This window comes from Mytilus edulis, chromosome 1 (assembly GCF_963676685.1).
Source record: "Mytilus edulis chromosome 1, xbMytEdul2.2, whole genome shotgun sequence".
NCBI lineage: Eukaryota > Metazoa > Mollusca > Bivalvia > Mytilida > Mytilidae > Mytilus > Mytilus edulis.
Genome location: NC_092344.1, coordinates 33,823,957 through 33,842,077, shown reverse-complemented (window position 1 = coordinate 33,842,077; position 18,121 = coordinate 33,823,957). Strand labels below are relative to the sequence as shown.

Genomic DNA, 18,121 nt, shown 5'->3' with positions numbered 1-18,121 from the left:
AGAAAATTAAAAATCAACAAAAAGAGGCTATATCATATGAAGGAATTAATTTTAAAAACAATCTAAATTTGCTAAGTATTTTCTCTTTCTAAAAATATTAGTTTCATCCTTAACTGCGTAACTTATGTGTTTACCTTGCCACTTCCGATCAACATGTCAACGAAAGATTCAAAGACAAAAAAGGGGAAAGATGGGGAGAAGAGAAGCGCAAAAAAGAGCGAAGACTGTCTATCTGAACCAGAAAACAAAGCTGAATCCACCATAAATGGAACTGAATCAACACCTTTTGAAGAACAGCTCCAGGAACCTCCTCCAAAAGAGCCTACCCCCGAACCTGTTTATGACGAACCAGTCTTGTCAGAACTAATTATTGAAAGGTTATTGATTTGTAGTATATGGAAGCTTCGCTTTATAAGTCTATTAACTGTTTATGCAACAATTTTATTCGGTTGTAATGTGAAAGTCATTTAAAATATGATTTACAATGTAATATTTCTGGTTACTAAGCAAATTATCTCCCCTTGGCTACAAGTAAAAAGTTTTCCTGTATTAAAAAACCCTGATAAAAATACACTAACAGATCCATTTCATTATTGATGAAGTTATTTGCGGTTTTTTTTTCAATCTTAACACATGACAGAGGCAAAATCCCTTTGATCTTACTGTGGTATAATCTGGATAATGCACGGGTCAGGTGTGCATTAACTACTTCAATTATTGCACAGGTCACGTCCTTGACAGATGTTTATTGTACAGTACTTTACGTTTATTGATTCCATTGCTACTACAGATATTTGTTTTTCTCCATTTTGTAAGAAATATCAAGTGGATACATGTATCTATACTCGGACATAAAAATTACCGTAGTCACTTGATAAAACATCAGAATAGAAAACATACAAAACAAATGTAGTAGCATTACAATCAACAAAATACAAATCTAAATAAGATAAAGAACACAGTTTGATTTAATACTAAAATTATTTTTCCATCAATAAAAAAAAATTGTCATTAAAAAAAAATGAAAATAAATTATCATCGACATCTTCCTATTGTAGTCTTGATATGTAAGTTATCAGTGTCACAACCTGACACAGTGAAAATTACCCGCTTTTCATACATTTCTATGTACGGCTTAAAAACAACTTAAATTAACAATTCAGTGTTAAACATTGAAAAAAAAATCTGTGAGGTTCACATCTTCGTAACAAAATTGAACACACAGTTTTGAAAAGAGCTGTTACTTGGCAGTCCTCGATATTTTCCTTCTGGTTTTGAAACATTAAATGCATTTTCTGTATTTTCAATATCAACTTGTTCAGGAAGGATTGCACGAGTATCGGTTAATGGTTTGGGATCCTCAAGTTTTATCTGCTTATTAGATGGATTCAAAATGTTAGAGACATCTTTTAGCATAGAATCCGCAGGTCTTTTGTAGGTACGAACAGCCTTTTCACTCCTGTGACCTGTTCTATCCATTATCATCTGCTCACTGACTCCTGCTTGGTACAATCTAGTTGCAAGTGTTCTTTTCCCAGAGTGGTTACTAAAATTCCCCTTTAATTCTCCCTTTTGGCATATTGTCTTCATGAGTGACCCTAATCTATTAGCGCCCAGTATGTGGTCAAACTTAACAGAACCATCTGATAAAACAGGTCTTCGATAAAAAGGACTGCTAACAGATTTATCAATTTCGTATATTGCATTCATATAAATCTGATACGATTGAAGGGTCTGACAATCCTTCTCTAAATATTGTCTGACAGATTTTGGTGCAATATAGCGATGGCGTAGCCCTCCATTATACGTTTTATTATCCTTACCCCGGAATTCTATATAGTTTCCGTTATCATCTTCTCCTAACTGTATTTGTGAAATTTGCAGATTACGGTGCTCGTCACGACCACGTAGACCAAAATATTTACAGTTGTAGAAAAAAACAGTATGCAATAAACTTTCGGATGAATGATTACCAAACACAGACTTGTCCCACAAAATTTCTTCCTGTTCAACTGAAATTGGATCTGCTTGTTTAACATTTATACCATACCCATCTGATGTTAATTTTTTCATCTGTGCGTCAAGTATTTGTCTAAACCTCAGAAATCTGTCATCAGACTCGTTCAAAAAGTTAAGATTAGAAACACCTTGTGACCGCATTCCTCTTAGAAGTCCAGTTACAAGAAGATAAAGTGTTTTCGCTGGATATTTCTCTCCATTCTTTTTTCGAACTTCTACTACAAATTTTCCTAAAAAGCTGTTAATATCTTGAACAGACAAATCCTTCAGGTTTGGTATAATTAAACCACTACCAATTTTAGAATTCTTCCAGTCTTCATAGACATTAACTGCCCATTTTGTGGCTTTCTTTGTGTTTTTGTTCTCAGCATCTTCAATAAGTGTATCAATTTCATTGTCTGTCATTTCTGCAAACCTTGATTCGACTCCTAGTTCCTGATCTTTAGGTTCTTCATCCTAAAATGAGATAATATCACATAATTTAACACATGGCAGAGGCAAAATCCGGCAGTGGCAAATATTTCATGAATGTTCCGGATGAGAACAATTAAACAATAAAACTAGTCGGTAGTTTCCGAAAATGATTATATCAAGGGCCTAAGTAGCGGGCCAGAACTTTTTATTAAAGGGGGAGGGCTGACTGACCTAAAAGGAGGGGGCGCGCGTCATGCTTCAGTGATTCCCTATATAATTAACCATTTTTTTCCACAAAAGAGAGACCCGGGACTCCATCCCTTGGATCTGTCTATAGGTCCACACCTCAAATCATGAAATAATGGGAACTTTTTATTAAAGGGGGAGGGCTGACCGACCTAAAAGGAGGGGGCGCGCGTCATGCTTCAATGATTCTCTATATAATTAACCATTTTTTTCCACAAAAGAGGGACCCGTCTATGGGTCCACACCTCAAATCAGATAAATCATGCAATATAATGGGTCTGCGCGAGGCAGATAATTCTAAAAAAAAGACGTACCTTGACATTTTGGATCTTTCCGTTTTCCGAAGGAACTTGCAACCATAGATCTAAGTCTAGTCCTAGGTCAAATGAAACAGCTGAGGTGTTGATTAAATCTCCAGATGCATTCTCATCCATCACATTACTAGGAAACTCTCCAAAAAAGTCCTCTATATTTACATTTCTCAGTTCCATTTCATCCTCCAATGTTTCTAATACTTGTGATAAGATCATATCATCCTCCGATAATTCATGATGAAATCCATCCATTGCAACGTCTTGTTGGGCGAATGTGATTTATGCGGGAAAATTGTTGACGTCGTTGACGTCATGTGTTAAAACAGTTATTGGCCAATCAAATCGGTATATGTTTTAATTTGCACAGCACGAGATGACCCAATAACCCGAACTCCTTCGTCGTTCGGGTTAAACAGGGTCACTCGAGCTGTGCAAATTAAATCCCATATACCGACTTGCTTGGTCAATAACTATAACATATTTTTTCAAATGTCACGAATCAGAATTTGGAACTTCAAAAAATTACATTGGTTCGATCATCATGTTCTGACTAATACAGTTTAAATGTCACTGTCAATCACCGGGTACAAATAATGGTCATATGGAACATTACCTTACTTAAATCCACATAGTCTTATGAATTAACACAAAAGATATATATGACTCATTCAAAGCATATATATGATGCATGAACATGTACCTAATAATTACATATATATATTCAGTTTAAACGCAATTCTGCAACAATTGGCAAATTGATTTTTTTTTAATAAAATTAATCCTTTTAAAGCTATACACAGCATATGCTGTGATGACGTACATGGTCCAACACTGCTTTTTGCGGCATATGCCGCAATGACAATGTTTTTTTCATCAGGACTCTTAAACCATTCGATTTTCATTCGGGTACTCTCTAATTTTTCCCGTATGAATCGATGATATACAAGGTCTCATTTGCGCTTGAAATCCTGGCAATTTTTATTGTAAAATCATGCAGTAGAAGAAAACTGGAAGGAAAATAAAAACAAATATTTTGACAAATGCAAATGGCAGAAATCGGAAACGAAGCTGTAAATATGGAAATATTTCAGCATTTCTATGGGAAAACTGACAACAAGGACTAGTTAAAAAGTTTCTTGTTAACTCAATGTGTTTAATACATGTAATTCGTGCAGGAAATATGATTTTAGCGATCATTACGAGACGTATATAAGGGGAAAAACAGAGGTTGACTGAAAATTTTGAGGACGGCGCAACTTGTTTGTGCCAGGATTACATAATACGTTGTGTATTGTGCAATACGCTACGGAATCGAGCAACTGGTGTCTTCTTTATTATATGGCAGATAAAACAACAAAATAAATGCAGTCGCGTAGCTACGTTTACGTCAAAACGCCCGGGCGTACACTTGAATTTTGATATTAAAAATAAAAATTTTATCTTAAGAAAATTAAAAGAACTTGTTAAAAGCACATTATCCTGGCAATTCTTCTTTCAGTGACTTGTAATAGGGAATAAAAGTTACGAAATTTACATTTTTTAATCAAATGGTATCAAGTTATATTTGTACATTTTTCGTCATAGTCTGAATCTACTGCGAATTCTACTCACTTTCCTTTACTTTAAAGAAATTTTTTATTCCTTATCTGCTGAGACTCAATGTACTTCTTGCATTTTTTTTGAGTCTGTGACATATGAGTTGCAAAAGCAAGACATAAATTTCGTTGGCGACGTAAATAATAAGGTTCAGTATGCACTTAAAAATTCAAATACTAGTATCAATTGCTTTGTCAAATCTTCGTGAAATTATATACGATAGTTGAACAGAAACTGTTTTTTGATCAAAAGAGTATCCAGAGCATAATGATAAAATTATCTGTTTACTTTTCACGAATTTTACAGAAAATGATTTTCTTTTTGCAATTAACTAGTTGATACAGAGAGGGGTTAGTTTGTAACGCATCAATTTCTTTGTCAAAACTTCATTGAATTTTATCAAAGTTTGGGCAGAAGCTTTTTTATGATTAATGTCTGAAGCAAAAAAAAATCAGTATTATATTGACAGAAATTAACAAACAGTCTGTGTTTTTTGTTACATGGAATTTTTTAAAACCTTTATTGATAATGTTGATTGTCATGAAACTTTGACAAAAGTAAACATTACAGCTCAAGAAAGATTATCGAAATAAAATGATTTGATTTTTTTAAATGCTGTAAAGAACTGATAACTTCCAGATTCAGCTATTGCAAAAACGAATACTCGTATTACACCTTAACAACGTTTTTAATGATAGGAATACTATTTCTTTCTCAATAATTCGTTAATATTTCCAGGGTGAATGCTATGAAATAGACCCCCTTGGGACCATTAGAACCCCTCACTGAGGTTTCGGGCGTACAGGTAAAAAAGACCCTAGCTACGCCACTGAAATGAAGACTAAAAGTAGTTTTTACTCAAAATTCAACACAAATGTAATAAATTACATCTTTTACCTGTTAATTGCCTGAAAATGCAGGTAACCTGATAAAAAATTTACTGAAGTAATTGCCTAACATTACAGTTTGTGCTCTTTTGAGCATTTTTCATTCAATACATTTCTCTGTATCTCTTATAATAAAAAAAAAGATACAGCAGTCTGAAAACGAATATACTGTTTTAATGAATGAACACACAAAAAAATGCAGCAGCAGCAGCCATTTTTCATTTTTTTTGTGTAGTGTTGAAAGGGTTAAGGTAAAAAATGACAATTAGTTTTCATCCTACGTATCGATGTCTTGACAGCTCCTATAAATATTGTTGTATGACGTCAGGGGAGTGAAAAAAAAAACATGTTTATTTCACATGTGAAATTATAGGTTTTTATTTCACTGGTGAAAATATGTAATTCGTTGCAACCAATGTAAAAAGTACATAAAATATATTTTTGTTTTCAGTTTTGATGGAGAGAAGGTAAAGGGAATGTACCATGGAGAAGCAGTAGCTTACTACACTGGTGGACATGTTTATAAGGTACTAAAAACAGAAATTAGATTCTAATGTGATAATTAGCAACCTGATGTATAATAGGAGGTAACTTTACAAGACATGTTTATATGGGTTTTAGCAAAATTTCAAAATAATGGCAAAACAAGAATTGGTATCAAACAAACCAGACGTCACGAAAAAAAAAAGTTGATTAAGAAAATAATAAAGTGGTGAAATAATATATAGAAAACAGGATATTCTTTCCCATCTATATAGTATATATACATATCATGATGTAGATAAATCAGTTTATCAATTATTGATTTTGATCTTCCTTCAAAGCAGATGAATGTTGTTGTGTGTAGTTTTAGTGTCTCGCTTGACGGAGTCAAAAAGCGAGACATAGGTATGCTGTTTCCGGCGCCGTCAACAATGTATTAGTTTGTGATTATATTTTTAGGTCTCGTTTATGGTGAACCACTAGTGGTAGGTCAAAGATATTTGGTATGCAGTTGTATTTATTAGTATTGGCAAATCTCATTACTATGGAGATTATTTGGCCTGCCCCCTCAGTTATGGTCTATTGACTGTGAAATTTTAATTGTTTTTCATGTATTAGTTTGTGATTAGGTCACTTTATAAGGAACCATTAGTGGTAGGTAAATGATAATTGGTATGCAGTTGCATAAGCATTGGCATATCTCATTTCCATGAAGATTATTTGGCCCTGTCCCCTCTGTCATGGTTTATTGACTTTGAAATTTTTGCGTAGTTTTCGTGTATTAGTTTGTGATTAGGTCAGTTTATGGAGAACCACTAGTGGTAGGTCAATGATATTTGGTATGCAGTTGTATTAGCATTGGCACATCTCGTTTCCATGGAGATTATTTGGACCCGCTCCCTCAGTTATGGTCTATTGAATTTGAAATTTAATTTTTTTTTGTGTATGTATTAGTTTGTGATTAGTTCACTTTATAAGGAACCACTAGTGGTAGGTCAGTGATAATTGGTATGCAGTTGCATAAGCATTGGCATATCTCGTTTCCATGGAGATTTTTTAGCCATGCACCTTCAGTCATGGTTCATTGACTTTGAATATTTGTAAAACTTTACATGTGTAAATGTTGCTATCTAATTTCAACATTTGCATTATCGAAATTACAAAAAAGCGAGACATATCTCTGTGATAACAGTTTATATTTATCACTTTCTCATTTACAGGGTCAATTTGTTGAAGGTTGTATGCATGGAAAAGGTACTTATACATGGAGTGATGGACTTGAATATGATGTGAGTAGCTAAGTTTAATTTTTATGTTGTGATTGTATGTCATGATTAAAAAAATACAAAAATACAAAAGAACAAAAAAACAAAAAATATTTTTGTGCATTAAGAATTTTCTAGTGTGTTCATTATTAACATTCACATTGACATTCAACACATACAAAGTTGTCCTTCAATTTATTTCTTCAGCTTTGTTTGCATGTTTTTTTATAGAAATGAATGCCTTTTTTTCATCCTTGAATAATTATACAATAATAGAAATATTTCAGTTGTGACATTTTTATTTGAACAGAATAATTTCATACCAATTTTAAAGATGTTAAACATTACGATTTCTAAGAGTACTTCCAGGTTTTTTTTTTTTTTAAATTTGATTTTATGATTTAAAAAATCACTGGCAACAAAACAATATTTTTTAAAATTATTTTTTCATGTTTCTGGAATTTATAATGATAAAATTTGTTACAGGGAGAATTCACACACAACCAAGTTACTGGTAAAGGTCTATACAGATGGAAAGATGGAAGGTATGAAGTCTTCATGATCTTTTCTGTATGCAAAACTGTCATATTTGATGATTTTTCTTTGAGTTAATTGAAAATGCATATTTAGCTTAACCTGTAAATCGTTACTTATTCAGAATCAATTTCATTTTATAGTAGATGCAACTTTGTTGTGAAAGGAGTAGGTTCGATAAGGCCCTAAATTGGCCCCCTTTTTAGGCTAAATTTCAAATTTGGATTTATTGACCAATATCACAATGAATAATAGCTAATATAGTGACAAAATAGAAAATAATAAAATTGAGAATGGAAATGGGGAATGTGTCAAAGAGACAACAACCCAACCAAATAAAAAACAACAGCAGAGGGTCATATAATTATGAATAAAAAATAACAAGATTATCAATAAATGATTAATTCAATCAAATACGAACAAGTTTTTTCATAGATTCATCCAAGAATAGAAGATACGGTTTTGCTCGATAAGGCCCTAAATTGGCCCCCTTTTTTAGGCTAAATTTCAAATTTGGATTTATCGACCAATATCACAATGAATAATAGCTAATATAGTGACAAAATAGAAAATAAGTCTTTTTGTTGCAAAATTATGTTCCAGCGTATTATTCATGATGTCACAAATAGTACTCATTTTGTTTTTCCACGAAAAAACAAGGAAAATGGGTAAATTTCCATTGAATATTTGGACAGGAAACATAGAGCGCATACGTCGACAAAAAAGATCTTTGACAAGAATGTTTGTAAAGACATTTTACATAACTAGCTTGAATATTAAAGTGGTCGACGGCTGCGCTCTATGTTTCCTGATCTTAAATTTGGCTGAAATCCTGCCGATTTTGTAATATTTCACCAAAATCCCTTATTTTGACCTAACTTGGATGTAAAATTCAAGGCTTTAGAATAAAACTATGACAGAAATTGTTCTATAACACTTTCTCACATGTATTTAGGTCAACTTAAAACATTTTTAACCAGATTTTTGTGACAAAAATGTCGGTTATTGATTTGGGGATGTACGGCGGGCGGTCGGGCAGCAATCAAATGTTGTCCGTGCATTAACTCATGAACCATTCAATCAAAGCTATTAAAATTTAAATATGTTATTACTGACAACTATACGAAGGTCAAGTTCAATAATGGCTATTTTGACTTTTACCGTTCAGGAGTTATGGTTCTTGAAAGATTGAAAAATGGAGTTTCCAGTTATGTCCGTGCATTTACGCATGAACTGTTCAACCAAAGCTTCCCAAATTTTAATATGTTGTTACTGATGACAGAATGGAGGTCAAGTTCAATAATGACGGTTTTGACTTTTACCGATCAGGAGTTATGGTTCTTGAAAGATTGAAAAATGGAGTTTCCAGTCGTGTCCGTGCATTTATGCATGAACTGTTCTACCAAAGCTTCCGAAATTTTAATATAAAATATTAAATTCTAAAATTGAGTTATCGTCCTTTTCGCGCCAGACGACTATTAAAAAGGCTACATTATACAGAGTTTTTTTCAAAACCGCTTCAGATATTGGGCTGATCTTTGGAATGTAAGTTCACCATGATGAGTTACAGATCAAGTTTTGAAGTTTTGTTCTGCTCAGCTAATTTTTGCCGAAAATTACGGGCTTTGGACTTTGATAAATTGTTGAAAATCACAGGTATACAGACTTTTTTTCTAAACGCTTTCAGATATTGGGCTGATTTTTGGTTTGTAAGTTACTCATGATGAGTTGTAGATCAAGTGTAAGTTTCTTCCCGCTTGGCCAATTTTTGCTGTAATTTCGGGCTTTGGACTTTGATAAGTTTTTGAAAATCACAGTTATACAGACCTTTTTTCTAATATGCTGTTACTGATGACAAAATGGAGGTCAAGTTCAATAATGACAATTTTGACTTTTACCGTTCAGGAGTTATGGTTCTTGAAAGATTGAAAAATGGTGTTTCCCGTCGTGTCCGTGCATTTTCTCCTGAACCATTCAACCAAAGCTTTTGAAATTTTAATATGTTGTTACTGATGACAAAATAGAGGTCAAGTTCAATAATGACGATTTTGACTTTTACCGTTCAGGAGTTATGGTTCTTGAAAGATCGTAAAATGGTGTTTCCATTCACGTTGTTGCATTTACTCATGAACCATTCAATCTAAGCTTTTCAAATTTTAATATGTTGATACTGATGACAAAATGGAGGTCAAATTTGATATTGACGATTTTCACTTTCACCATTCATCAGTAATGGTTCTTGTGATATTGCCAGGACACAGAAATGTTAATAAATCCGGTTTGCTGTTGTTGTGACAGCCTCTTGTTCATCTTGTAGTAATGAACTTTATAATTGGGGCCAAATATGACCCTTACCGAACTTACTCCTTTAATCTTTAGGAAAGGAAGAGTAGAAAGTCTATTGCAAAATGTCAATTTGTCTTCAATCTACACATATCGCCCATTATAGAATGTTATTTTGTTTGAGACTTTTTAAAGAAAGTTATCATGTATTTTCTCCACCTTTGGTAAATACACAACTAAATTCATAACCATTGAATAGACAAAAACTAAAACTAAATGTCAAAAAATAGAGTGATATAATTATGAATAAAAAATAACATGATTATCAATAAATGATTAATTCAATCAAATACGAACAAGTTTTTTCATAGATTCATCCAAGAATTATAGAAGATACGGTTTTGCTTCCAGTTTTGTATGTCCCATTTATTTAATACAAACAAATCTAAATTGAAAACAACATTCAAACTTGTGATTGCATTGTATATAAATCACAATTTTTATACATGTGTATGCAAAACAAATTTCTAGGTAGAGGGGTCTAAATACAGCACAAACAACATTTCCAAAAGACCAAAAAATTGAAAAAGTATCTTTTTACAAAACTCATTTGACTAGCAGGTCGAACAAAAGATGTTCTCAAACACTGCTAACTGATCACCGGATGTAACCAAATAGTTCTTTTAAATTATTAATTTGTACCAAACAGAAAACAACAAACTTGCAGAAAAGATAGTAAACTGCAAATATGAGATGCAAAAATTGGTACACCATATCTGGATTTTGACAATTCATGTCTCTTCAGTGATGTTGGGAATCAAAATGGTATTTGGAAAGCCATAAATTTATTTATATGATATATTCATTGCTTTATGTTTTATTATTTCAGTACATATGAAGGAGATGTATTAAATGGTAAAAGACATGGAACTGGAACTTTCAGGGCTAAAAATAACAAGATGTCCTACACTGGTGAATGGTGTCTGGGTCAACGGCATGGCAAGGTAGGCTGACAGTAAAACATCTTTTGTTGGACACCAGTGAAGGAAATTGTGTCACATTATCAACTTTATTTTCTCTAACATTCAAAAATAAGTTTGAAGTATTAAAAAGTTTTTAAAAATTCCACACAGAATTTTAAATCAAGATTTGTCCTCCAAAATATGCATTTGTTCTTGCTTGCTTTTTAGCGATCAACAATATTAATATGACTGGATCTAGATATGAAGCATTTATTATATGACTTCAGTTCAAAACTTCCTTGTGCAAGTCCTTTTGTGTATGTCAAGCATTTGTATTGATAACAAACTATAGCAAAACAGGCATTAAAAGTAACCAAGCCTGGTGACTAGAGAAATACAAACAGTTTTTGAACAAGGGCAAACACATCATCAGGAAAGAAAAAAAATTATCATAGAAACAATTTAAAATCAATATCATGTCTTTTATATATATATAATATATATATACGAGTCTAAATTGAAAACTACGTTCAAACCTATGATTGCGTTGGATAAAAACCGCAATTTTTATACGTGTGCATGTAAAACAAATTTCGTTGAAGAAGGGTCTAAATACAGTACAATCAACATTTTCCAAAAGACCAAAAAAGTGAAAAAGTATATTTAAACAAAACACATTTGACTAATTATATATAACAGGTCCAACAACTGATGTTCTTTAACCCTGCTGACTGCCATTGGCGATTGCCAAATAAAATTGATCACAAGAAGTAACAAAATGGATCTTAATATAAATTTGATACTTAACAGAAAACAATTAACTTGTGGCCACGATGTTATGCCACAAACATAAGGTGTCAATATATTTTTTGTACACCAGATCCGGATTTCGACAATAAATGTCTCTTCAGTGATGTTAGGGATCGAAACGGTATTGTTTTAAATTTAGACTCGTTTATATATATATATATATATTACGGATTACAAATGTGTCGAGGTTTGTGATTGGATTACAACACAGAGATGTCAGTATATATTCTGGAAACTGCCGGGGTATATACAACGTTTTTATCCCCAATTGGAACCTCAAAAACGTCATCATAACACCAGTTACTATGTGACGTAGTCTAAAGCTATGGGACTGTCAGAGGCTCACAGAGGGAAACTAATGACATGCTTCAGTCAATAATACATGTTCAATACAAAATAACGCAATTTACACTTTTAATACTTAAATTTAATGTTAAAAGTGTTATTATAAATTATTACACACACGATAAAATTAAGTTCACAGCAAATTAGAAAATCCTTCACTTATGCCAAACATATCAGGTTGGGTTTTTCAAAATATATGTGTTGTCAACAAATACTTGCACTGGAAAATAACATTAAGTCAGGGGTAATCCGTAATATATGTGTAATTCAGGTCTCAGACACGGTATATACTGTGACATTCCCGGCTTAGGTCTTATATCCCCTTCGCCTTCGGCTCAGGGGATATAAACTCTCAGCCGGGAATGTCACAGTATATACCCTGTCTGAGACCTGAATAACATATAATATATATATATATAGATTTCACAATTTCACAATATTTTTGGCAGGGCAAAATGGATTATGATTCTGAAGGCAAATCTTTTTACGATGGTGATTGGGTGAACAATGTAAAACATGGATGGGGAGCAAGACAGTATGCATCTGGAAATGCTTACCAAGGAATGTGGTTTAACAATTGTCGTCATGGAGAAGGTACCATGAAATGGATAGATAAAGATCAGATTTACACAGGAAACTGGGAGAATGGTATACAGGTATACAAATAGAAATAGAGTTATCTCCCTTTTGCCATGAATGGTTCGAATAAAGTCATTAGTTTTGTAATTTTTGTTTTGTTGATAAAGACATAATGATAAGGCAACAAGAGAAAGAACGTTATTATACAACAAGTACATAAATATCCCAATTTCTAATCATTTAGAAAATATGAAAATCAATTATAATACAAAAAGTTGATATGATTTTAAATAGAAATTCCTATAAGCTTAGTTTGAGATTTAATTCCTAATTAGTGATTTATATACATTTAGGATCATTTAGTATCCAAGTATACAAATAGAAAAAGAATTGTCTCCCTTTTGTCTAGAATTTATTTTTTAGATTTACTGTTATTGGTTGCTTAAAATTAAGTCTTTTTTGTGTTTTATTGATAAATACATAATGATGGAGCAACAAGAGAAAGAAATTTGTTATTCAATAAATATATTTATATCCCAATTTGTAACAATTTAGAAAATATGAAAATTAATTAGAATATGAAAGTAGATATGATTTTAGATAAATTATATATCCTATATTATTACATTGGTTGCAATAAATTACATTGATTTCCCAGTTAAATAAAAACCGATAATTTCACATGTGAAATAAACTTGGTTATTTCACTCTCTGACGTCATACAACAATAGGCGTTGTCAAGACATAGATAACGTCGGATCAAAACAAATTGTAAATGCGTAGGAAAAACATATAGTCCCTTACATTTTCTACATTAATTTCATTAAAAAAGCCATTTGACAATGTAATAAAAAGTATAACTAATCGCCGTATTTGAATATAAAAAATAAGACAACTTGTAACCGAACGCCGCTATGGATTAAATTCGTGCTGCGCACTCGTTTAATCCATGCGTCGTTCGGTCACGCGTTGTCTTATTTTTTTATATTCAAATACGGCGATTAGTTATACTATAAAGATTAGTTTCTGATAGGTTAAACCTACTCAGTGATTACTATTATACAATTGGAAAAATGTCTATTATTTTTTTTGTTTAGCATGGTATGGGACAGCATATTTGGATGTTGAGAAGGAAGTTTGGATCACAGTATCCACTACGTAACATGTATGATGGAGAGTTTGTCAATGGCCTCAGACATGGATTTGGAATCTTTTTCTATGCTAATGGAGCTAAGTTTGAGGGAGGATGGAAAAACAACATGAAGCATGGAAAGGTATGATATAAAAGTTATTTATTCTACTGAAGAGCAAAATCTTAATATTATAAGTGTGAGGCTGAAACAATGAAAACTATATTTTTAGGCTGTTAAACAGTGAAGATATAAAAAAATTCAGTGGGACATACTAATTGACTCAAAAGTATGCTAAATTTATGACATATATTTTCTGGCATGATTAAATATATTTCTAGCATTAGATATTCAAAATCTGAAGAGAGGGATTTATGTCAAAGTTTTTTGTAGTAGTTTTTTTTTATTATTTGATTTGTGTTTATTTTTTACAACCATAAAGTAAATAAATTGCAGGGTGAGATTCAAGCATATTGATTCTTTCAGGGAAAATTCACATTTAAGAATGGTAGAATATATGAAGGAATGTTTGAGAGAGACCACATCGTAGAATATCCAGACTTTACTATGGATGGTACTACTACACCAGATATATCAATGATTAGAACTAGAACACCACTACCTAATGGTAAGTTTTATTGTGAATGATCAGTTTAATTTGAGTTTGGACATGACTTTGTGCTCTAAAAGAAATCTACAAGGGGAGACAATTCAGTAAATATTATTTAAATTTTACTAAAAATAAATATTTTGTAGAAAAATAAGTTAGATTTCAATGCTATCAAAATGAAATACCTACCAAATGGTTAGATTTATTGTACCTTGTCAGTTTGATTTGAATTTTACATAAATCTAATAGGACATGTGCTCTGTAAGAAATCTATAAGGGGGAGATAATTCAGTAAATATTATTTAAATTTTACTGAAATGAATATTTCATAGAAAAATTAGTGCGGTTTCAAGGTCAACAATTTGGATACCTAAAATAAATATTTATGAAAGAAAAGACAAAAACAGAATCTTAAGCTCTGTGGTCTCTTGCTTTCAGCCATGATTTCAGATTTTTATTGCCCTGCCACTAAGTGGTCGGGGACATATAGTTTGACCCTTGTCCGAAATTCCGTAATTCCGTCATTCCGCAACAAACCATTATACAGAGTTTTTTTCAAAATTGCTTTAGATTTTGGGCTGATCTTGATGAGTTACAGATCAAGTTTAAGTTTCGTCCCGCTCGGTCAATTTTTGATGTAATTTCGGGTTTTGGACTTTGATAAATTTTTGAAAATCACAGTTATACAGACCTTTTTTCTAAATGCTTTCAGATATTCGGCTGATTTTTGGTATGTGAGCTAACAATGATGAGTTATAGATCAAGTTTAAGTTTCATTCCGCTCCAATAATTTTTTCTAAAATTTAGGGTTTACAACTTTGAAAATTGTTGAAAATGACAGTTATACGGACATTTTTCTATTTTTCCAGATTTTGAGCTGATGTTTTATATGTGAGACTACCATCATGCTTGTGTCCACATGTGTTATTGAAATTGCAAATTTTTCAACTTTTGGAGACGGGGCCATTTGTCTCAATTTGAAACATCTAGTTTTTTTAAATTTCCAAAACTTTCAAACACTTTCAAACACTAATAAAAAATTATGGAAAATATGTTCTTATGATATGATTATATTGTTTATCAGTTAAATAGTTTGTAGTTTCTTCATGAAAAAATTGAGTGATACAATTTATTACTATGGATTTAGGAATTGAAACTTTATCCTTTCAAAACAGAGTTATTTCTCTTTGTATAGTTAAGATATGCACATATCTTGATAGCTTTAAACATTTGATGATGACCAATTTTAAATTTATGTTTTTAGATAATGTGTCGGTGCATAGTAATGAGAGTAGAAATACTGCTACTCCTAGTTTCCAGTTAGATATAGAACATTTGTTGAGTGAGTTTACTGAAACAGACAGAGAGGAGGAAGGGAACCAGGTGAGCTACAAAACAAAAACTAATTCAATCATTTACTAAATCAACGATACTATTATATTACCATATTTCAGTCTTCTTTGGTTGATTTTACATTTAATAAGTGTAACCAATGAACTTGTTTGAAGTCACACACTCATTGCTAGCCTATCAATATCGGGTAATCTAGCTTCAATCATCAATTAAAACTTGCCGCCATGATTTTAGATTTTCTAAACTTTCCTTTACACAACAAAGGTATATTACATTAGAATAAATATCAAAGTTAAGTATTTGCATCTGTGGTCGTATTACTCTTGTAGCTCATCTACAATAAACAGTAGTCTGTTAACATTAATGTGCTCTACTCTAACAGCTCATCTACAATAAACAGTAGTCTGTTAACATTAATGTACTCTACTCTAGCAGCTCATCTACAATAAACAGTAGTCTGTTAACATTAATGTGCTCTACTCTAACAGCTCATCTACAATAAACAGTAGTCTGTTAACATTAATGTACTCTACTCTAGCGGCTCATCTACAATAAACAGTAGTCTGTTAACATTAATGTACTCTTGTAGCTCATCTACAACAAACAGTAGTCTGTTAACATTAATGTACTCTACTGTAGCAGCTCATCTACAACAAACAGTAGTCTGTTAACATTAATGTACTCTACTGTAGCTATTATCATCTACAACAAACAGTAGTCTGTTAACATTAATGTACTCTACTCTAGCAGCTCATCTACAATAAACAGTAGTCTGTTAACATTAATGTACTCTACTCTAGCAGCTCATCTACAATAAACAGTAGTCTGTTAGCATTATTGTACTCTACTCTAGCTAATATCATCAATTAAAACTTGACGCCATGATATAACCAAGTGTGTTGAATATGTTGTTAAACAATAACAATCAATTAATCAAATAGTTGCTTCTGTTACCTGAAAGAAGATAGTTTTAAAATGTGATGTGTTACATATTTCAGGTGTTATTTGTAATAATGAGGCACATCACTCACCTGAGGAAGATTTACAATTATTATAGCTGTCTAGGCCATGATGACAACTCAGATAATACTTACATCATGAACAAGATGCAGTTGTGGAGACTATTGAAGGACTGTAAACTTCATCATCTAGAGAAGACTCTGATGGATATGGATAGATGGCTAGGTACTTAATTAGATTTATTTTATCATTTCAAGTATTGTATAATAACAAGAATTTTTGCACTTTTAAGAAGTCTAGACATTTGGACAAAAAAAATTAAGTGCAGACAAAATAAAAGAAAAGTTTGTATACTTCATCAATTTATTCTGTAGAAAATATAAACAAAACGCTATATATAATTTCATGCGTCAGAAACGGTTTTCTGGATTTACCTTCATCAGGAATGCTCAAAGCCAAATATTTGAAAGCAAAGGATTTATACGAACTGAAACAATTGGAGAGCATCATGACCAAAAATAACCTAATGAAATAGCCAAATCCAACCAAGGCCATCTTTGCCAGAGGGAGTTGAAACCCAAGTTTCTTTATAATTTCAAAATGTATATATTGTTTGTATATAGCAGCATATGAGTAAAGAAACCAATAATCACTACAGCAAAAAATAAAATCATGAATTTCTTATATATTTTGTATTGACATGATTTTTTTATTTTTTTTTACAGCAAACGACAAAGCTATTTACACAATACATAATCCTTATGAGAGAATACTTCAGAGACAGTTCTTCAATGATCTAATTGTGATAGCATTTCATTTGTATCAAGAAGAACATGAGTAAGTATGCAATATTTATGTAAAACATGATATAGGTTTTGATAGGGTCAACTCAACATGGTTAAGATGTGCTTTGATCTTCCTTATGATTTTTTCCATTCATTCCTCTTCAAGTGATAGTTTAATTAAATTTTCTATTTGATATATCTAGAATGAAAATTATTAAACTTTCTATTTGATATATCTAGAATGATAAAAAAGCAAACATAAAATACCGGTTCTGGTTAGTTTTGTTGAAGGCCTATGTTTATGAGGAGAAGATATGTGGGAGGTAGAGATTACATCACTTGTGTAATATTCTATCTAACATGGTTGAAGGTATATCAAATTCATTAATCCATCAATTAAGTATTTTTTTATTCTGCTTGTTCCACTTTTCAAAGTTCTTTTCAATCTTATTGACCAGTGCATGCTAGATTTGTGTTCATATTTTCTATTCTCTAAACTGTATCTTATGTTACCAAGTTGGGTGTTAGGGAATTGTATTTGTATAT

At 31.9% G+C, this 18,121-nt stretch overlaps 2 protein-coding genes across 2 annotated transcripts in view; one reads left to right on the top strand and one right to left on the bottom strand.

Annotated features, from left to right (window-relative positions):
* Positions 1-59: 59 nt before the first annotated feature.
* LOC139481449 (radial spoke head 10 homolog B-like) overlaps positions 60-18,121 on the top strand; it is a 29,124-nt gene continuing 11,062 nt past the window's right edge. The window contains exons 1-11 of the mRNA XM_071264805.1: positions 60-377; positions 5,928-6,003; positions 7,180-7,248; positions 7,711-7,769; positions 10,931-11,045; positions 12,608-12,814; positions 13,835-14,011; positions 14,354-14,495; positions 15,742-15,860; positions 16,829-17,015; positions 17,516-17,627. Of these exons, the coding sequence (XP_071120906.1) occupies positions 154-377; positions 5,928-6,003; positions 7,180-7,248; positions 7,711-7,769; positions 10,931-11,045; positions 12,608-12,814; positions 13,835-14,011; positions 14,354-14,495; positions 15,742-15,860; positions 16,829-17,015; positions 17,516-17,627 (1,487 nt within the window). The 5' untranslated portion in view covers positions 60-153. The remainder of the gene's footprint in view (positions 378-5,927; positions 6,004-7,179; positions 7,249-7,710; positions 7,770-10,930; positions 11,046-12,607; positions 12,815-13,834; positions 14,012-14,353; positions 14,496-15,741; positions 15,861-16,828; positions 17,016-17,515; positions 17,628-18,121) is intronic.
* Positions 951-3,468, bottom strand: LOC139481447 (uncharacterized protein KIAA1958-like). Its single transcript, XM_071264791.1, has 2 exons — positions 2,994-3,468; positions 951-2,475 (listed from the first exon to the last, which is right to left on the bottom strand). The coding sequence occupies exons 1-2, from the start codon at positions 3,243-3,245 to the stop codon at positions 1,195-1,197; spliced, it is 1,533 nt and encodes a 510-aa protein (XP_071120892.1). The 5' UTR covers positions 3,246-3,468; the 3' UTR covers positions 951-1,194.

What these genes read in the sequence shown, in the direction of transcription:
- LOC139481447 (XM_071264791.1), bottom strand. Translation starts at nt 3,245, where the DNA reads ATGGATGGATTTCATCATGAATTATCGGAGGATGATATGATCTTATCA. An exon ending in GAAAGATCCAAAATGTCAAG is followed by an intron (nt 2,476 to 2,993) that starts GTACGTCTTTTT and finishes ATCTCATTTTAG; the next exon opens with GATGAAGAACCTAAAGATCA.